This window comes from Homarus americanus, unplaced genomic scaffold (genome assembly GCF_018991925.1).
Source record: "Homarus americanus isolate GMGI-L3 unplaced genomic scaffold, GMGI_Hamer_2.0 scaffold39722, whole genome shotgun sequence".
NCBI lineage: Eukaryota > Metazoa > Arthropoda > Malacostraca > Decapoda > Nephropidae > Homarus > Homarus americanus.
The window spans coordinates 92,908-115,956 of record NW_024754262.1 but is presented as its reverse complement, the minus strand read 5'-3'; the positions used below and the strand labels follow the sequence as shown (position 1 = coordinate 115,956).

The window sequence follows — 23,049 nt, the reverse complement described above, 5'->3', positions numbered from 1 at the left end:
ATATATATATATATATATATATATATATATATATATATATATACGTTAACGCCCCGACGCATATACGCCTGCGGGCCCCCAAAAAAAACGTGACGCCTGCTGGACCACCACTCCACGACCCCCAGACGGAGACACGATGATCCTCCCCATACAGGTCAGATAGTATGTGTTAAAGGAATATGCTTCCTTACTTAGGCTTTTTTTAAGCATTTGCCTACAGGTGAAATGTTAACCTACATCTATTGAGGATAAAATCTTTCACCTACAAATTGACAATAACACATTTGCTGTAATCAGACATATCTAGTTGCCTCAACAATTGCAACCCCAGTTGCAATTGGGGTTGCAATTTCAAATTCGTGGCTTTACTAAAAATAGTAAAGTTTCTGGTGCACTCTAAGATTAAGAGAGAAAATGGAGGACTCAGGCGTCCTGATGTGAGAGAAAATGGACTCATATGACGGGGACTAAATAAAAAAAGCATAGCTACATGTTTTGTGGACTACAGTATTAAGCGTACCCTTTTCATCACTTTGTAATAAACATAGCCATACCTGTGTGTGTTTATGATATTTACCATAACATTATATATATATTTAGTGGGTCTAAATGGTCGTAAAATGGGAAAATGGGGTTGGGTCTTGGGTGCCTGAACCAATTAGAATAAATCCCATAGGTTCTGTACTTTCGTTATCGGCGGGATCCCAATTAGGTGCGATAACCAAGGGATGACTGTACTGTACTGTATATACTTGTGACACTGGCCAGTTGCTTCTGGTGTTATGGTACAGGGGTACCAAGTGACAGCACTAGGATCCCACTTCCTCTATCAAGGAATAAACAATTAAAATTTAAATTACAAAAAACAAAAAAACAAAAACATTCAAATAATGGGACCTAGCAAACCGAAATGGACCAAGAGCGGGTACAGTCAATTATGCATTGCGTATTCTTATAGATTGTGCAGCCAGGCGCACGTTATCTAGTGAATTTAGTCAATATTGTACAGTAACAATGGACCTAAGTGCAAACCTGTATTGTACATGTACTAAATGATTACGGTACTAAAATTGTTATGTCTATTGCAAATATAGCTTGTTTATACAGGTATTCAAATAAATTACTAGCTTACAAGAATCCCTCCAATGTAAGTTATATTCACCCAGGTCGCTTGGGTGGCAAATTATGAGAAGAGCTTAGTCACTCTTAAGTAATGATAAATAAACACGCAGGCAGGCCTTCGGCGCCAACTGTCAAATCTTATCTCAAATAAACAAACAAACGCCAGACATTCTGTCACCTCACCTCCCGCCCCCTTCCCCCCAGGGCCGGCGCTACCCACTAGGCGAACTAGGCGATCGCCTAGGGCGCCAACATCTGGGGGCGCCACAAATTCAGGGCAAACTTGGATAAAATTAAAAATGAAGGGAAAACTGTGGTGGACACTGTGGTGGAGCCGTGGAGGGTCGGAGCAGGATGTTAGAAGGGGGGGGGGTCGGAGGGAGGCGAGGGTAGGTAGACGGTAGCGACTGTGTTTTCTTTTTTAATATTATTCGTTAACCCCCCGGAGGGACTAACCCGGGTCCTTATCTTTGGCGGCCTGGAGAACTGTCGAGCAGTGACCTGAAGGCTGACATCTGAGGAACCCTTCTCCCAACCCCACCATCCCCTCCCCTCCCTTACTGCCAGGGCGGCTGAGCCGCCCCTTCCCTGTCTTTGTCGGGATGAGGCAAGGTTACCTGACCTCTGAAGTTTACGTCAAGGATTTATTGACTTAATGTAATAACAATAATTGGTTATTTGCATGGGTGAAGTAATAAAGCCACAAGATGAAAACAATGTAGTAATGGGTTACTGTACCTACATTAGCTTATCAAAACTTTCAAGGGGGCGCACATCTAAAGGCTTGCCTAGGGCGCCAAATCATCTTGCACCGGCCCTGCTTCCCACCTCTTCCCACCACCCTCGTGTTCCAAGATAAAAGATTGGTGATTTCTTTATGTTTATTTTATATAATATCTCAGACTAAAGTTAGGATAATATAATTTACATTGCTGAAATCCTTGCAAGACAGATATTAATTTGAATATAAGCATCATATATTTTGCTCAAGATATAAAAAATGTAGTACATTAGTGTACAATACTGTAGTACATTTTGTAAAAAGTTTTTCAACTGTATTTTTGGGTAGATTTACATAAATTTTTCATTTATTTTCATCCATTTACATGCAAACACCATACTAAAAGAAATGTAAAATAAATAAATGACCTTAGTGCAAAGATGGAGTGCACATGTACTAATTTGATTACGGTACTAAAATTGTTATGTCTAGTGCGAATTACAACATGTTTATATTCAAATAAATCAGTATCTTACAAGAATCCCAGGAAAATATAATTAACTTATATTCTCCTAGGTCATATCACTGGCATTTTAAAATGAGAGAAGCTTAGTAGGACTGTTAAATAAACACACAGAGACCTTCGCCTCAAACTTATCACCTCAACCCCTCCCCCCCAACCCCTCGCTAGGTGGCGTAGCTGGCTCCTTCAGTCGCCTCCCCCCCCCAGCCAGGCTTTTAGGCCTACAGTTTTTATCTTATATAATATCTCAGACTAAAGTTAGGAGATTATAATTTGCATTGCTGGAATCCTTGCAAGACAGCCAATAATTTGAATATAAACATCATATATTTTGCTCAAGAGATAAAAATTGTTGTACATTAGTGTACAGTACTGTAGTACATTTTATAAAAAAGTTTTTCAACTGTATTTTTGGGTAGATTTATATAGATTTCTTCAATTATTTTCATCCATTTACATGCACACACCATACTAAAAGAAACGTAATAGAAATAAATGACGTTAGTGCAAAGCTGGAGTGCACATGTACTGTACTAATTTGATTATGGTACTAAAATTGTTTTGTCTAGTGCAAATTATAGCATGTTTATATTCAAATTAATCAGTATGTTACAAGAATCCCAGCTATGTTAATTATATTCACCCAGGTCATTTCACTGGCTTTATATAAGAGAGAAGCTTAGTCACCTAAGAACTGATAAATATACACGCGTTAGACCTGGGCCTGTGCCAACTGTCAAACGTAGTACTACCGTATTTTTCAGCTTGGAAGACGCTGCATCGTGGAAGACGTACCCTGATTTTGGAAATGAAATTCTAAAAAAAAAAAAAATTATGGGTTTTAGCCCACCTGGGCACAGGTCACTGACCCACATTGGGGCCTAGGGGGCGAAAATGTAGTAGTAATAATAATAATAATAATAATAATAATAATAATAATAATAATAATAATAATAATAATAATAATAATAATTATAATAATAATAATTATAATAATAAAGAAATACAAAAATAAAAAAAAAATATCAAGAGTGAGAAACAATATACCTGTATGTATGTTGTGTTGTCAAAGTAAGAGAAACAATTAAGACCCTGCAGAAAGTCAGATCATCAACCTGGGACTTGGTCACATAGCAGCAGGGTCTACCATTAGACACACACCCCTTTGAATATCATCACTTAGAACTGCTTATCAGTCATCATTTTCATCAATTTAAAAAAAAAATCTGTATAAGAAGGCGAAGTCTTTAATACAGCACTCATTTTATACATCTGGTCACCTCCACATCTTAGGGGCTGTAGTGTTTACATTCTTTCTCTTGTTTTTGTCGGTATGACAACGAAGGGAAATATTTTCCAACGGTAGAAGGTAAGCAAATGTAAACATGTATATCAACGTCTATATAAAACAAAAAATCTTTATTTAAAAACAAAATAAATGTAAAAACCAACTCGTTTTTTGTAAAACCAATGACTGATTGGTTCTACATAATTATAAAACTGAAGAAAATAAGCCCTCCATTGTAGCTGTATTAAAATTAATGTAGAAAAATTAATATGGTTGTTTTAAGTAATGTTATTTAATGTTAATAAATGGAACAATGGAAGTAGCTAACAATAAAGGGTAAAAAAAAGTGAGATGTGTATGTAAGTGAGCACATGTGTAAACATATCATCATTACTCTTCATAAGAATATGAAAGCAACACTTATTTACTGTTCATATATGTTTTAATTAATGTTTCTGAATTTCTTTTTGATTGAATTATTGTTTATGTGTGCAAATTGAACAATACAATTCATTAATAATACGAAAAATATTAAAACACGTCATTGTTTTTGTTGTATACAAAACTAGTGACTGATTGGATAATATAATTGACATTGCTGGATTCCTTGTAAGACCAGGAATATTTTGAATATAAATGTCATATATTTTGCACAAAAAATAACATATTTACTCAGAGTAAACATTATATCTAAAATTTGTATGTCTAATGCAAAATCTATGATGTTTATATTCAAAATGATCATCATATTGTAAGAATTCCAGCAATGTAAATTATATTCTGGCTGGGTAATATGTATGAATTTTATGAGCTAAAACAGGCAGTCAGGCAGGGTGGCGGGTGGGGCGAATCTAAAAATAGCTCTCGAGCCGGACACCTCACCGCGTACACGTGGAAAAAACCCGCGTTAAGTGAAAGTTCGGCTCTGGCGAGGCACCGCGTATACGGTAAAACGCGCTAAGCAAAACCGCGTTAAGCAGGGTAATACTGTATATATATATATATACAGTCTGCGCGGAAAGTTCGTTCGTCTGCTTAAAAAAGTGCATATTTACTGTTATGTTATATAAATAAAGTCAAGTAACATTTACTACTTCAATTAATACTTTGTATTGTTCCCTTTGCACTTCAGGCAGTCCTTTAGCAAGGTTTTGCAAAAGGTCAGGGAGCAAGTTAGCCCAGATATCCTTGATAGCTGCCTCTAGCTTCGAGATTGATGATGCGTTAGTGTTGCGCAAACGATGCTTAACAACGGACCACAAATTTTCTATTGGGTTGAGATCTGGGCTACTGCCAGGCCAGTCATTAAAGAAAGGTACCTCACAGTCTTTTGAGCCACTGAATGACACTTTAAGCAGTGTGGCATGGGGCACTGTCCTGCATGAAAAGGCTTGCCTTAGCTTTATCAAATGATTCAGGTAAGAAATCACTGAGCAGCTCAAGATAGTTGTACTGATTCATCATCTGGTTCTTAGGAAGGATTAATAGTTCACCAACACCATAATACGTAAAGCAAGCCCAAACCATAAGCGAGGCAGGGTGCTTAACAGTCTTCACTGTGTACTGTGGGAGATATGCATCCGAGTGAGGAGGGCGGTATACCCTCCCTCCACCACTGCCAGTCACAAAAAACGTAGCCTTGTCAGACCACAAAACACTCCTCCATGACTCTAAACCCCACACTGCATATTTCTTGCAAAATTTCACTCTATTTTCCTTCTGTCTCTTCGTCAATAGAGGTTTACGACGGTGCACGGAAGCTCTTAAGTCCAAGGGCATTATGTAAGGATTGCCGAACACAGCTTAAGGAGACGTGGCTGAGAAGAAAGGGTTTCTCTCTTTCACTTCGTGTGCTGTGAGGGTGGGATTGGACTTAACTTGGCGTGAAATAACCTCAAGTGTCCGTGGATACAATAATTTAGGCCTACCAGACTTGGGAAGAGGAGCTGGCAACATGTCCTCTCCAAGCTCATGGAATGTATTTTATCTATTTCTTATGGGGAAAATTGGCCCGCTTAACGTTGCTTCGTATGTCTCGTTTTCAGGAATGTAACCCCGACGTTAAGCAAGGACTTACTGTATTTTGCTTTCAATGGATTTGATTTTGATGTGGTTTTATCTAAAGAAGAAATGCTAAACTTATCCATTTAATATTTTACTCTTTCCATTGGCATCAAATCAAATTCTGGAACACTAAATACATCAGCTTTCCCACAATTGAAATACTGTGTATCTTGGGTTAGCATCTTGCCATTGTTTCAGGTAGCGATCCTGTGAGCCATAATAGGTAAAGCACTGCACGTACGGTATTTTATTTTTAGCTTAATTAATTAAACTCTCTTAATACAGTACTCTATGTTGTTTTAAGTTTAGTAATTTTTATAAACTGACCATGTCCAGTACGGTATGCCCTGATATGCCTGTTTCAGCACCTCGGCACCTTCTAATGATGCAAAAAAGTAAGAAAGCAAAAAAATCTTCTAACTGTATTTTTCGTACTTAAATTAAAACATGGGCCAAAATGAATTTTTTGTTACTGGATCTTTGTAAATTGGGGACTGCCTGTTTATAAATATTACCCAAGTTTTACTCTGCCTAATCCCCTTTCTTAGAAAACTGTATGAAAGGATATAAAAAAGCTTTGATTAAAGACCAACCTTTGACTAAAGAGGATAATCTTGGAATAGTTTCTCGCTGTATGTAAACCTTATTAGGAGTCGACTTGGTTGAGGAACTGAAATATATTGATAAAAAAAGTTTATAAGTAAAGAATAATCATTCCAAGTGTCTTGTCATAATCATATACTGTACTGTTTTGTACTCATCTAAAAATGCTAAAGGATCTGTCAATAGTACTCATGACTGGTATAACAAACAATATGTAACACACTATGAAAGAAAAAGTACCGTACAATTGAAAAAAAATGAAATGGTTCTACCTTTTTACCATAACTTATGTAAATGTAGCATTTTTTGTACTCAGAGGAACGCTAAGTAATTTTACTTATAATCTACTTTAAAATTACAGGTGCAAAACCAGGTATGTGCATCATAAGCAGAACTAACTGTCATTGCAATCACAACAACTCATTAAGTAAAACATTGTCTGTTTACTGAAATTAGCAGTTCCAGGCAAATCCTTTCTTCAATATAACTACCAGTATTACCATTCTAATAATTTCTCAATGGTTGTTGCCTCTAGTTTATATTACTGGCATAAGCTAAATTATATGATAACAGTTGGGAAAAGCATCTGGCAACAACACTCTTTTGTATAAAATCTTCTCTACATTGGAATTTATGAATTTTTATATTTGATTTTTTTTTCTCATTTTATAATAAAGCATCAACTATTCAACTGAATTACAATAACTGTGAGAAAACTATTTATAACAATGACCAAATTTAGGAATTTTATATCTCTGAATCTGCCTCTAATGAGTGAAGCCACGAGAGCAAAATAAAGCTTCACCATCTGGTTTCCACAAGACAAAAAATATCATATCTAAATATTCTACATAATTAAAAAAGTATAACTTACAAGTGACTAATGAACATACCTTATGTTGCTGATGGTACTACATGATATGCCCAAGTCAATAGTAGCTTCTAATGCCTGCTCCACTGCTTTTTCTGCATCAGCTACCCACATCTCAGCAACCTGTGAATCATGATTTTAAAATTTCTTGAACAGAAAAAAGTAATCATGCATCTTGTCTAAGGATGGAAAGACACAGAATGAAGAGACAAAACAAACCAGTCAACACTAGTAACCCCCAACTACAACATTATAGATCAACTAGAATTTCCAGTGGAGTGCAAACTCAGATTCTTAACACTAGATAAGATTTTAGTCTAATATTTTTCTATTTCATAAAACAAACTGTGATCTGATGATCAGTTTCTTGAAAAATAAAATTATACATAAAGCTAAAAACATTGATTCTAAATCAACAATATCATACCTCAGAATACAGAAGAAAATGTAGAGCAACAAGTCTAAGTGTGTCTGCATCCTGAGGGTACTTGGAGTGGAGGTAGTGGACGAGGGCCCGGTCCAGTCCTGTCTCCTTTCCTTTTGGGTCAGAGCCACGCCCCAGCAAATGCTCAAACTGATCATGTTCCCTTAGAGCATCAATAATATATGACATCTCACTGTATCTTCTTACCCCAACAAGAAGACGCACCTGGAAGATATACAAGCAAATGGCACTCTTGTTTTCTGAAGCTAATGACTAGAACCTTGTGAATATTGAAATGATCCCGACTATGACTTAAAAGCATATACAGTATATCTAGGGGGTAGCTGTAACATTTTAGTAAATGTACAAATGTTTAAAAAATAATTTTTGAATCTTAAAATGTTTTCAACTACTGTACTGTATCCTCAACTTCTCCATATCCCAGCCACTGTCCAACTCAGTGGTGGATTCAAGGGAGTTTGGGTTTCAGTCACGTCAGGTCAAATGTCAACTCGTGCCAAGACCAACTCATACGGATTCTTGAAATTTGACCTTTGTTAGATGCAGGCAAATTTTCTCTACAATAGCACCTACCTCTGGTCAGTCAGTCTCAGGTTGTCAACATTTCAAAGGAACCGCCAAGCAAGAGGCTGTAAATGTAAGCTGATAAGAATTATGACCTCACGTGACAAGGGTTACTGCTAGATTATGGGAGGGAGGGTGGTTAGGAACTTAGGTGTAGGTAATCACAGGTGCTGGCTCTGATGCAGATTCACCACACAAAGGAATCAGAAATCAGCAAAATCGTTAACAATTTTGCCAGTGATTAACACAGATTCGTTTATTTAAGGCTTATTGGGCAAGATTTTTATTTTGCTTATCTATCTGGCCCGTCCACATTCTTCTTAGATTCAACTTTGAAATCAAGATAGTCTTTCTTTAACCCCTTGTGCAGAGGGCTACCTCTGGCCTGAATAAAATTGTCTGGCATTAGCCAAATAAAATATTAAAAGTGGTATCCCCAAAGTGACAAGGTTACTTAAGAGAGAATTACATATCAATAAAATAATGATTAATACCATTAGTGACCACTGTGAGTGCTGTATGAGTGATGTGGTGAGAGATAATGCTGTCCGTAATACTGTGCCAATTCCTTCCATGCTGGATGCAGAAGTGAAGCAATCATGAGCTCGGATTACCAGTTCAACACTCATGCTATGTACTGAAAATAAAAAGCTCAATTGCATTTTCCTTTTCATTGTACAGTACAGTATGCACATGTTGAATTAGTATCTATGGTAAATTCAATATATATAAAGAATACATTCAAATGATTAAGAACTAAAAATAAAAGACACATCCACCAAGTTCTGAATGCAGTAATTGAAAAACAAGGTGCATCTCTTGAAAACCAAAAAGCCATTCATATTAATTTCCTGATAAAGAAGACCCAATAAACAGATAACAAGTAAGTATGAACCAAGTTTGGAAAATATCATACAATAACTAATAAAAGCTATACATTATGCAGTTAACAAAATAAAGTCATGATGTACCTTTCTCCACCTGGTCTGGGTGTGATGATCCCATGCGTTGGCCAACATCAAGCAACTGATTACCTAATGCTGAAGGATCCTCACACAGTGTGATCAGGTCCCGCCACTGTGCCTCCAACTCATCCCAGAGTAATATTCGATCTCTTTGAGTAGTCCCTGGTATATCTGATAGAGAAAACAAACTAGTTATGATATCAGTTAAAATATTAATTAAATCTTATTTATTTAATTTAGAATAACCTTTCTCCGTTCATACCACCATTCACAACTGAAACAATAAATGATAAGGTTAATTTTATTCAGTATTAAATATAATTAGGCTTACAGATTTTTAATACAGTAGGGTCCTGCTTCATGAGCGATGTGCATTCTTGAAAAAAGTTATCATAAAGGGAATTCTCATTCAATGTTACCCATTTTTCCATAGGATCCCATGTTAAAAGCCAAGATGTGTTACAGCCCAAAATTTTTGTACCCTATACTCCATGGTATAAACTTATATGTACTCCAGCCCAAAGAATATTTACCCAAAAACATAAACTAACAAGATTAAATAATGTTTTAGTGTACCTTCACACCTCACTTAGAAGTGCCCCTTAGAATGATCGAGAAAATCTATACAATAAAAAGACGAAGAAATCCATAAAGTAAGAAGTGAGCATGAGAAGCACATGCCAAGTAAATGCACCATCACTAATGAGAGAAACATATCTGAGCCAATAATCACATTTCTCTTCAGTTTTAAACACTGCTGGTAGATGTGTGTTTAATCCACCTTGATTCTCTCTTTGTCTGCCTAATTATTGTGTGTTTTTGTCAGTGTTTTAGACCCATAATGTCCGGAAAAGGGCATGTAAGTGTTACTGCTGGAAATAAGACAATAATACTGTATTAGGGAAAATGCAAATGGGTGAGCATCAGGTGGTTGTGGGTCATACATTACACTTGGCTATTTCGACCATTGGAGTTAATACTATTCTAAGACGTCGTCGCTACTTAGCGTCAAATAAAACTTCACATTTCTGGGATCTGGATGCTATTCAGCGTCAACAGAGAAAATTATTCCCTTAATATCAGCTGATTCCTCGAATGCATCAAAAATTGGACAAATGGTAGTGTTTGGCACACATGTCCTGGGAGTTACCTCCTCCCTTGACCCTCCTAAGGAGAGATAGTTTTTTGAGTGACTGTACATGCAGGGCTGGATTCAGGAGTGGACAAAGTGGGCAGCTGCCCAGGGACCTCCACAATCTGGGAGCCTCCACATATTACAATATTTTATTTATTTGTTTATTCATTTGGATTATTTTTATTTTCATTCTTTAAAATTCATGTTTATTTTTGACATGTGCAGTAGGAGCTATATCAGGGCTGGTCGACTTGAAACCACATGAATGACTCCAGTCATGTCTCACTTTTGTGTGTGTGTGTGTGTTGGGAATTTGTACACTATCAATAAATATACAGTTAATTAAAAATTTCTCAATGTTCTAATTTCCTCAATATAACTGCATATGGCTTCAAAATTCTCCAAAGAAGTGTTCAAATTTCACAATTTTCCCGGGGGGCTTACAGCGCCCCCCCCCGGAACTCCCAGATGTTTAGGCTCGCTTCACTCGCCACCCCATCCTCTTGGGTAGTTATAATGAGGGGGGCCTCCACAAAGAGGCTGCCCATGAGCCTCCACAGGTCTAAATCCGGCACTGAGTACATGCATACAGAGAGAGAAAGAGAGACAGATGCAAGTTTTATCCACAATGGATACTTACCAGGGCCAGCAGTTATAGTTGCTACAGCTTCTTCACAAAGAAAATTAATGATGGTACTCTGAGGTACAGGAAGAGCATGAATCAAGTCCCGAGCCAACTGCATGACGCCACTCCTTTTCAAACGCAGCACCATTGACACAATCTGTTAATGGAGAGAAATTCTGTAGATGAGATAATCCCAGAGGATCAACTATCAGGGAAACTTTGAAGTGGTACAATCAGGGGTGAATTCAAGGGGGGTCTCACACACACCCCCCCCTTCATCAAAAAATTTCAATACTTTTTCTTTAATGCGGTATTGTACTCAGGCATTTTTGTATAGTAAAAAGTAATTACTATTGACCTCAGAATATCTCCTAATATAAAATGCACACAGTTTCAAAATGGCTTCAAAACGCCCAAAATATAATATTGGTCATATTTCAAATTGTTTTCTGGGGAGGGAGGGAAGAGGGGGGGACTTACAGCACCCTCCCACAACCCCCTAGCTGGGTGGGCTGTGCTTGACATATTCTCCCACCCACAACTTCTTGGACCCCCCTTTTGATATTCCTGGATCCATCCCCGACAATCAGTGAATAAATTCTAGCATCAAAAATAAAAAAGGTTTTTATTAATAGAACAAAGCTAATAACATAATAAATAGTAAAATAAGTGATGTCTGAAACTCAACACGGCATGCTTGCTGTGAAGCACGAGGCCTCACTGATGTACACATTCCATTTAGAATTGCCACATATAAATAAATAAAAAAAATTCTATGTATGAATTCCATTTTTTATTCACATACCTATCCAGTGATTATATATAATCACAAGTCAAGCCTAAAACTAATGTGGAAATAAGAAAATAAAGTGGTGTAAAATAAATGCTGTGTGTGATATGTCTCACAGGCCACACAGAGATCGTAGCAGTGTTGCATTTAAAAGGCCAAGGCTGGTTCCCATGGAAACGGATATGCTACACAATAACTTCAAAGATTTAGCCAACCTGACAGTTCAGTTGCCACTTTCTAACCAATTCACATGATTTTAGAAATCATTATCTAGCTTTTTCAGCAAAAAACTGAAATTGATTTTTTGGTAACCAGAGGGGGGATATCTAGGTTTATTATATGGAAATCTGTACAGTACAGTGGTCCCTCGGTTATTGAACACAATTCGTTCCACAGAGTCGCTCGTTAACCAAAAATTTTGTTAACCAAATCCATTGTTTCAATGGGATATTGGGTAATTGGTTCCAGCTCACAAAAAAGTACATACAAAGTAAAAAAAAAATGCAGTAAAGTACACTTACTTTGAGGTGTGTATGTAGAAGGTTCCTGGTTGATAATGATGATGGGAATTAGAAGTGGGGGTGGAGGAGAAGGAAGTGGGGATGGTGGAGAAATCACCTTTCAGGGGACCCATGCTTGATGCAGTAATTTCAACAATCAAATTTTAAGTTCACTAGGTTTAGTTCAAGATTATTTTATTTAAATCAACACTGCGCTGCGCTATATATTATCAATATGTTAACTAAATTTCAGAATGACCAATAATTTTAAGGCAAAAATATTCAAGGCACCAACAAAATCGATGTTCACTCCACTGTAAACAAAGCCAAACGGACGCCTGGTGGGTGAGTCAAGCGGCTGATGGGTGCACAAAAAACTAGTTCCCTGTAAAGCATATATTATCAATATGTTAACTAAATTTTTAAATGACTAATAATTTTAATATAAAAATTGCAAAAATATTAAAGAGTACAACTTTCTTGATAATTACTCCACTGGATGTAAACATAGAACAGATTACAGTCAACCCTCGCTTTACGCGGTCCCACATTCCGCGTTCCCACGTTAACGCGGTGCCCTGCCAGAACCTAACGTGCTCACATTACGCGGTGCGTGAACCCCATTACGCGGAGAGTATCCGGCGCGACGCTATTTTTAGATTCACCCCACCCGCCTGCCTGCCTGTGCTCTCGCCTCTCCCTCCTCCTCCCTCCCTCCCTCCTCCCTCAGCCTGGGCAAGCCGCGCGGTAAGGTTGCTCAGTGTGTGTCTTTGTTGCGTTATCACTGACGTCATATGACGTATCGGACTGTGATTGACCATGCATCCCTACCCCCCTCTGCTGCTAGCTGTAATTGGCTTAAAGTATTATGACGTGTCCACCCGGGGGAGGGAGGGAGGGAGGAAAGACGATGCTTGACCTAGCCGCGCCAGTTTCATCCCTCCAGGCCAGACCGTGTAAACGTGTATCCATTGTTCTGTAAAATGGCTTCCGCCGGACCACCGCCCCCAGAGAGAAACCTTTCCTTACCTGGGCCCAGCGGCACTAAGCCAAAGAAGACACGACGTTCCTTAAGCTACGAGGTGAAGTATACCATCATCCAAGAGATGGTGAAAGGAACAAGGCAGGTTGATTTGCCGCGCCAGCATGGTGTGAATGAATCTACGATTCGAACAATAAAGAAGGATGCAGCCAAGATAAAGGAGCACATGAAGATCACAAAGTCAACAGGTGCTTCTATGATCAAGTGTTTTCACAACCAGGTGCTTCTCAAGACAGAAAAATTACTTGTGAGGTACTTGGTGCGTCAGGCGTGACGGAACATGGCGGTCCACACGCGCTATGTTAAGGAGTACACACGTGAACAGTACATTGCAGTGGCACGAAAGATGGGAATTACAGAGCCCAAACCCTTTAATGCTTCCTCTGGGTGGTTACAGAGGTTTAAGATCCGGAACAAGATCGCCAATATAAACATTGGTGGTGAAGAAGCGAGTGCTGACCGTGCTGCGGCTAGGGAATTTCCTCCGTTTTTACGTGAGATTATGGAGGAAGGACAGTACACCGACGACCAGGTGTTTAACATGGACGAATCTGGTCTTTTTTGGAAAAAGCTACCTTCCAATACCTTCGTTGTGAAGAATGCCAGCAAGTGTCGGGGCCGGAAGTTGCAGAAGGAGCGCATCACCGTCCTGTTTACCACCAATGCCTCCGGTACCTGTAAGCTCAAGTTATCGGTGATCCACACAGCACGCAAGCTGCATGCCTACAAAACCATGGACATGACCAAGCTAAATGTCCACTGGCTGACCGCACGTAAGGCGTGGATGTTCTCTACACTGTCCCTCTCCTGGTTTGATGACTGTTTTGTTCCCGATGTAAAGAAATTCTGTGAGCGACAGAATGTGCCATTCAAGAGTTTGTTTCTGCTGGACAACGCATCAGGACACTCGCCCCTACTGTTAGATCGTCACCCCAACGTAAAAGTGGTCTTCCTTCCTCCAAACACTACGTCTATATTACAGCCCATGGACCAAGAGTTAATCTGTAATGTAAAAGCTGCATTCTCTACGAAAAAATTCAAGCTCCTGAACGACTACACCAACACCAGGGAAGAGTTGCGTAACCTGAGTGACACCACCACCGATAGCAAGAGCGAAGAAGATGAGGATCAATAGTTGGCACAGCAAAAAATACTGTTCAAACAATTCTGGAGAGTATTTAACATCAAGAAAGCTGTGGACTTCTTGGTGGAGTCATGGGATCAGCTGTCTATTGCTACAATTCGTCACGCATGGAGACATGTGTTGCATGGAATACCAGGTGAGAGGAGGAGTCAATCTGTGACTGGTGAGGTTCAGACTGTTGCAGTAGCAGTGGACCTTGCCAGAGAAGCTGCGCAGAGTGTTACAGCTGCAGGCTTCTCCGAGACCACCAACGACGACATCATGGAGGTGATAATGGAACCTGATGTGACTACCGAGGAGATGGTACATGATGATGACGATGTCAGTGAAGAGGCAAGTGGTGCGTCATCCCAAGAACAACAACACTTATCCCATAGTAATGTTAGGGGTGCCATCGAGTGTATCGAGAAAGCCAAGCTCCTCCTTTCCGATGACCCTGACGCAAACAGGTATGAAATCTTCACTACCCAGCTGTTGCAGACTATGGAGCCCTACATCAAGGTGTATCACGACAACATCAACACCAGCCGTCAGCAAAGCATAACAGATTTCTTCGCCCGCAACCCACCACAGCCAGCCCAAGCCAGTGATAGTGACAGTGAAGATGACTTTGAGGGATTTGTCAGGGAAGCCCTGACAACTGTAAGTGACAGTGATGGTGATGCACCTAGTAATGGTGATTCACCTGAGGGCCAGTAGCCTGCCCTCTGCCTCAGAACCAGCCTCCATCTCCGTACGCCGACCCATCTCTTCTACTAACGTAAGTGTTCCACCTAACTTTTAGTTTTCCTAACCTAACCTTTATTTTTCCTATGTTAACCTTTATTTTTCCTAACCTAACCTCTTCTATATTACTTGTTTTTTCATACCATCATAAAGTTGAGATAAAATTTTTACTACAACATAGTTGTGTGTCGTCAAAAAGTGGAGTTTGGGGGTCGGCTCGGACTCTATTTCAATTAATCCCATATGTTATGTTATTCACTTTACGCGTTCCTCACTTTCCGCGGGACCCTGCAGGTTACATTAACCGCGTAAAGTGAGGGTTGACTGTACAGAATTGGCAGACTAGTCCATCAGCTGATCAGCTGATGCTCACAACAAAATGTGTTTGTCGTAAGGACTTCGTTAATTGAAGTTTTGTTCGTTAACCGAATTGAAGATCCTTATGGGAGGTAATTCGTTAACCGAAATTTCGTTAATCGAACTGTTCGTTAACCGAGGGACCACTGTAATGTATTGTTTTAGTTAATCGTCTTTCTAAACTAACTATGTACAGAACAGGAAGCCCTGAGATACCTGTGTCAGCATCTTCCAGTGCTGTAAGAAAAATTAGCCCCCCTCCCCCTCCAAAAAAAAAAAAGATTCATATCTTCAAATTACAATATATTTATGAAACACAAGACAAAGTAATTTTTGGGGTAATTTCAGATTTTTGTAAACCAAATCTTCATAAATCAGGGGCTGCCTGTATATGATTGTGGCAGCCTTCCATGGCATTAGCAAGGATAGAAATATGACATATAATCAAATGTTATACGACTTACAGTAATTCTTATAGAATAAAATAGGCTACATTAAATCTACCCTTTAAATATCCCTAAGCTCTCTAATAATACAACTAACCCGAGTTCACTCAGAATCTGATGGACAAGTACTTTACTCACCTTTCTCACAAAGGTAAATAAAAAAGAGTGAGATTATTAATATACACGTATGTAATATAAGAGTATTTTACATATCACTCACTAATAATAAATACAGTGAACCCTCGCTTAACGCGGTTTCACTTTACGCGTTTCTACATTTACGCGGAACCCTGCCAGAACCGGAATTCCCACTTTACGCGGTGCATCTACTCATATACGTGGGTGAAGTATAATTTTTTTATTTAGCTCATAAAATTCATACAAATTATCCGGCCAGAATATAATTTACATTGCTGGAATTCTTACAATTTGATGATCATTTTGAATATAAGCATCATAGATTTTGCATTAGACATACAAATTTTAGATCTAATGCAAGTATTTTGTTTACTCAGAGCAAATATGTTATCTTTTGTGCAAAATATATGAAGTGTATATTCAAAATATTCCTAGTCTTGCAAGAAATCCAGCAATGTCAATTATATTATCCTAACTTTAGTCTGAGGTATTATTTATTACTAAAAATGTAAATATACTGTTATAACCCAATCATTTCTCTGGTAGGGAGGGAAGGTGGGGGTGAGGGGTAGGGAGGGAGGGAGGGACCCAGGGAGCAGGTGGGAAAAGGGGGGGAGGTGGAGTATTTTGATTGACAGATAGTATTTCGGTAAGTATATTTTGTATATTTATTGAAGATATTTGTTTTAGCTCATAAAATTCATACAAATAATCGGGCCAGAATATAATTTACATTGCTGGAATTCTTACAATTTGATGATCATTTTGAATATAAACATCATACATTTTGCATTAGACATACAAATTTTAGATCTACTTTAAGTATTTTGTTTACTCTGAGTAAATATGTTATCTTTTGTGCAAAATATATGACATTTATATTCAAAATATTCCTGGTCTTACAAGGAATCCAGCAATGTCAATTATATTATCCTAACTTTAGTTTGAGGTATTATTTATTACTATACCTTAAAATCTAGTGGTTTTCCTCCCAAAATTTCTCAGAGAAGGAAGAGCCAGCGAGTGTAGTGTGAGAAGAGGGGGAAGGAGTTGAGTCCATTATTTGAATGGACATTAACTTGGCGACTGTATTTCTCTATTTCTCTTAAGTATTAATTGTGTGCATGTACCATCATAAAATTAAGATGTTATTTTTACTAGAACATAGGTTTTGTGTCGGAAAAAGTGGAGTTTGGGGGTCAGCCAGTCTCTATTTCATTTAATCCCATATGTTATGTTGTTCACTTTACGCGTTTCTCGCTTTACGCGGGCCTCGTGGGTTCAATTGACCTCGTAAAGTGAGGGTTCACTGTATTAGAAAATAGAACTAAAAAAAAAACAATCTTACAGAATACATTAATAAATTAATACTAATACTAATATTATTATTATTATTATTAATAATAAATTTAATAATAATAACAATATCATCACTACTATCATTATTATAAATGGAGCCACCCATGGAGGTATAAAGGGTGGAGGCAGCATGCACGACTCCCAGTACTGTCAGGTGAAGCCAATTCTCCCGCCAGCCATCTTTGTGTTGGCTGGTCGTGCACCAGGAGGCTGAGTGACCCTCATTGACACTGGTTTGCACTGTTTACACTCATCCATAGTATCCCTGTGTGATTAAGAGAAACTATTATTTTATTTTAAACCATTTATTATATACTATAGTACAATAAAACTACATTTCAATGAACAACAGAGTCTTTGAGCAAGATAACATTTATCAAAATGAGGAATTTGATGTGCTCTCAGAAGAGGGAAATACTAACTTAGTTTCATCTAGTGTGGTCTCTCCTTGTACTGAGAAAATAGTTGCATATATAGCTGGTTTTGTTAGTGTGAAACTTAAGAAATCTTTGAAGTGTGAAGCATGTTGTAGTGTACTATTTACCCAAAATGTTGATGAAAATCATGCATTAATCACTACGAAAACCAAAGGGAATCTATCATTTCCAACTAAAGACGTCATTGCTATACTGTATGTTGCTTAAGCAAAAAGATATTCAGAGAAAAAATATTGCTTGCCAGTAAAATACACCCCTATGCAAAACTGTCAACATATGATTACCACAAAATTGTAATTTATGTATTGTCGGAGTTCTTGAACAAAACTATATTTCCAGGCTTGGCAATACACACGTCAGAAAGTGATTGTCTCAACAATCATCTTGTATTGCTAATCAAAGCAGTAGCCGAGACCTATCTACAGGTCTACATGTCTACATATCTACATACGTATGCAGGCAAACAGTTCACAGCATGAAACGATTCTCAAAGCTGTCAAAAGTAGAACTAGTGTGAGGAAAGAACTTGTTCAGCAGAATCTAATAATCAGTCTGCAAGGTAAAAATGCACAGAAATCCCCGTGCTCAGGGTACCAGATTCGTGCCAGTATAAGGATAATTGATGATAATGATTAGTGTTGTTCATTGAAATGTAGTTTTATTGTACTATAGTATATATAATAATAAAATGTTATTGCTTAATCACACAGGATGGATGAGTGTAAACGCAAACCAGTGTCAATGAGGGTCACTCAAGCTCCTGGTGGCGACCAGCCAACACAAAGATGGCCGACGGGGAGAATTCTTCAGGGGCCGCAGCATGCCGCCTCCATCCTTTATACCTCCATAGTGCCATCCATGAAAGCACTTGCCGAGCCATTTGCTTTACCGCCTCTGAATGCTCTGCTGGATCATGTCTGTTGTAAAATTGATTTATCTAACAATTTCTCTTACATGATGAAGTAGATTTTGATTTAGTGTTAAGCTCTTAAAATGGATTAATTTGCTAATACCTGTAGTATTTAATGATATCATTACTACACTTTAGATAGAAGTTACATTGCTAATAGGACAATACTGTGTCCCTTTTTGACCTTGTACAGTACTTCAACAGTAGGTGTTCCGGGGTAAAGTTAAGATGGTCAAGGAAAATATTCCCTGTTACACCATGTTATAATGGGTTTCCCAATCACAAATTCCTCAATCAGTCCTTACATAATATGTAAAGTATCCCCGTAATTGTAGAGGACAACCTGTATTTGATTTGGTTAGGCCAACGAAGGAGCTTGTATAGTGCATCCTGTTTTGAGTGCACAAAAAAAAAAAAATTTTCTGAGTATTGGTATGATAATACAGTATGTTCTTGATTTAAAAAAATAACAGTACTGTACTTACTGTTACAGGATTACGATGATGTACAAGATAAATAAATGACAGATCCAAAGATGCTGCAACTTTATACAACATAATAATTCGTTCAGCAGTTTTCTTGCCCACTGTTAGTTCTGGAAAAAAAAGGAAATAGTGTACATTATGAGGTAAGATAAATGTTTATTTTTCCATAAATAACTACAGCTAGTGAGTTTACTAACTTTCATACCCTGAGTGAAAGAATACACAGTAGTACTATATAGTCTGTTCACTCATAGCTTACAACTGAGACTTTGGGTCAATTTGTAGCAAGGCAGCTGATTGGTTGGCAGACACACATGGGAAAAGTCACTACAGTTCTTTACTATTTAATCTATTGTATTATAATCTCATATTTTAAGGGATAATAATTATTCTATGATAATCCCTGATAATTTCTGCACTTGAGGAAAAAAAATTTAATGTGAAATACTCTGCCAAGTCACTTGTTTTTACATGAGTTTGAGGAGTAAGTTATACATACCACTTATATACAGTAAAAGTCCAAAAATCCGGATGCCAGAAATCCGGACACCTGAGAATCCGGACTTTTCGAAAACTCAAACTTTTTTTTTTTAACGGGCTTTTGTGTGTAAAGATGCGAGCACCACAGCTGCACATGACAACAAGCGACCACGTGGTCGCCACTTTAAAACGAGCACTCAAACTGTGACAACATATGTAATTTTGAATCCTACTCTTCCATTTACAGAGTACTGCACAAGCCCATAATAATGGCTCCTAAAGTAGATAAACTTAGTTGTGTGAAGAGAAAGAAGAACACTTTGAAATTGAGTGACAAACTTGAAATAATTAAAACTAGAACGTGGTGTAAGCAATACTGTTCTAGAAACATACGACATTGAAAGTCTACAATTTATGATATAAAAGGCAAAGAATAAAATTCTAGAATTCACAGCTTTTTTTAAAACTGTCTCGTATAAATGAAGCATGGTATATTTGCTAATGAATAAACTATCAAAATGTACCTGTTCATCTCTTCTTTATTCCTCCTTAAATTTGAATTTTAAAAGTACTGCCTGAGAATCCGGAAAATCCGAAAATCCGGATTGACCCAATCCCCAGGCAGTCCGGATTTTTGGACTTCTACTGTATGGTGATTGTAGATGACACATTGAAAGCTTATTTATAAACGTAATAACATTTTAAGTTTTTTGTGTAATGATTGTTATTGAAATAAGTAAGCATGCTGGTTGTAACAAAAAACTGCATACATATTTTCTTTATTACTCATAAAATTATAAAAAATTGCAAAAATTTTTGTGACTTTGGGATTTTTATTTGTAGATAAGATCATGACAAAAAAAGTTTGTACCTTTGAATTTTTGTAAACCAAACCTTCCATATTGTCTAGTTTTATCTCTTTATCACAAAACTTTCAATAAACTTCTCATGTTATATGTGCACTAACATACTGTACATTATGATACCCCTAATTCCCATCCTATACTGTATCAGTTATCATTCTAACACAATAACTGAAACACTGAATACCTTACCAGAGGCAACTTTGATTAAAGCTGATGTATACATTCCAAGATCTTCCTCAAGAGACATCATACTGTAGCTACTGTAACTGCTACCAATGGTACTTCTGCCTGTAAGGTGCAATGGATTTTATTTCACTGCTGAAGAAAGACCCCGAAGTCTCAAATCCATTTATATATTCAGTACAGTAAAAGACTAAAAGTAAAATCTAATGATATTAAATATTATGCATGCATAAAAAACTACGTGTCAAACATACTTAGTGTGCGCTCTCGTCGTGCCACATTCTGATATGATAAAGTTCTGTGAGTCTCAGTCATAACGGTCTTCTCAGCCCCTACTTTCTCTATTTTGTTGCCACTAGCCAACCCAAGCAACTGCAGCAGCAGCTGTACATTCTGAAATTCAAATGTATTTACCATTTATGTCAACAGGTACAGCACAAGAATACAGCAGCCTTGTGAGCTTTGTGATTGCTTTGTTCTGGGGACCCAGCGCGACATATGTTTACATGTTAAAGGTACGTGTTTGCTCTGGCACTCATACCAAAATTCCCCTTTTTTGTCCTTCACTCCCCCCATTTGAACTAGAAAATAATGCTCTAATGTGACTTATAAAATAAAGAAAATATGAAAATATAATATAAAACTATAAAATATAAAAAACAATAAGTGGAAAGGAATAATGCATAAGGAAGTATAGTAGGTATCACATAAACAAGTTTAAGGAAAACACTGACAATTCACTGTGTGATAACCTTGGACCTACAGCAGGCCCTCCTACCCCTCACATATATTTCAGATCTTATGAGGCTTCATGGACATTTTATACTAAATACAAAGAGTCAGGGGATCAGTACCTAGCATATAGAGTATATATACTGGACAGTACAGTGATCCCTCGGTTAACGAACGCCTCGGTTAACGAAAATTTTTCATGAATTACCTTCATAATCTTCATTCGTTAACGAAATTTTAAGTAACGAATTACCTTCCATAAGAATCTTCAATTCGGTAACAAAAATTCGGTTAACAAAATTTTTACGAAATCATGTCAACATGTTTTCGCTTGTTCACCAGCTGGAATATTAGCTTAAATTCGTTCCCATTTGAGTAAATATCAAGAAGGTTGTACTATTCAATAATTTTCCAAGTTTTATATTAAATTTTTTAGTAATTTTAACACTTATTTAACATAATTGCAGTACAGGAAACTAGTTTTTGTGCCAATCAGCCACTTGCCTCACCCAGCAAGGCGTCAGTTTGTATCTCTGGTCAGTGGCGGTAACATCTTGCTTGTGGCTCTCTTGAACATAAACTATTTTTACATTTTTACAGTACAGTTATTGGTCATTTTGAAATTTATTTTGCATATTGACAATATTTAGTGCAGTGCAGTGTTGATTTAAAGAAAATCATCTTGAATTACACCTAGTGAACTTAAAATTTTATGGGTGAAATGACGGCATGAAGCATGGGGTGATTTCTCTTCCACCCCCACTTCTAATTCCCATCATCATCATCATCATCATCAACCAGGAGCCTTCTACATACACACCTGAAAAAGTACTTAACTGCATTTATAGTATTTTTACTTTGTATGTAATTTTCGAGCTGGAACCAACTACCCAAAATCTCACTGAAACAATGGTTTCGGTTAACGAACGACCTTCTGGAACGAATTGTGTTCGTTAACTGAGGGACCACTGTATGTCTAAAGAACAAAATCAAACAAACCTTGTTAGTTTCTTTGAAGAATCTCAGTATCCGACAAGCAGTAATACATCCCATTGCTTACACAATGGTTTACCAGGGCCTGAATCGTCTCATGTTTTCCTTGATCATTATGATTGTCTTGCCAACTTTCCTGCTCTCTTTCCGGCTGATCATCACTTGTGTCTTTACACTGCGGCTTTTGTTTGGTTCTTTGTCACACGTTTGTACACTTTGTATCTCCTTTTTGTCTGGCATCTCATTACATCTTTTGGTACACAAAATGGTATTTGAAATCTTCCTTAAGTTTTTAATATCTGATGTTTCAATATTGGAATAGTCTATGTTACCTGATTCAGCATCACCTTTATTATTAGTTGAAAATGAACTGTCCAATTCCTCTTGATTTATTGTTAAAAGACAATCAGGTAGTCCAGCTGACTTTAGCACAACATCATGGTCAAGAGGGCTAACCCCATCTTGTCCTTCCCAAGGCCATGTACCAAGATCACTTGGTGGCCTAATTGTTAGGCTCGAAAATCCTGGTTCTTGA

General features: G+C 37.6%; 1 protein-coding gene across 1 annotated transcript in view; it reads right to left on the bottom strand.

Annotated features, from left to right (window-relative positions):
* LOC121855747 (spatacsin-like) overlaps positions 1-22,656 on the bottom strand; it is a 39,666-nt gene extending 17,010 nt beyond the window's left edge. Inside the window, exons 1-10 of the mRNA XM_042350855.1 lie at positions 22,521-22,656; positions 21,044-21,182; positions 20,796-20,894; positions 19,261-19,370; positions 10,942-11,083; positions 9,173-9,337; positions 8,696-8,838; positions 7,620-7,841; positions 7,215-7,315; positions 6,312-6,388 (exon numbers count right to left, since the gene is read on the bottom strand). Coding sequence (XP_042206789.1) covers positions 6,312-6,388; positions 7,215-7,315; positions 7,620-7,841; positions 8,696-8,838; positions 9,173-9,337; positions 10,942-11,083; positions 19,261-19,370; positions 20,796-20,894; positions 21,044-21,182; positions 22,521-22,574 — 1,252 coding nt within the window. The 5' untranslated portion in view covers positions 22,575-22,656. The remainder of the gene's footprint in view (positions 1-6,311; positions 6,389-7,214; positions 7,316-7,619; positions 7,842-8,695; positions 8,839-9,172; positions 9,338-10,941; positions 11,084-19,260; positions 19,371-20,795; positions 20,895-21,043; positions 21,183-22,520) is intronic.
* Positions 22,657-23,049: the final 393 nt, after the last annotated feature.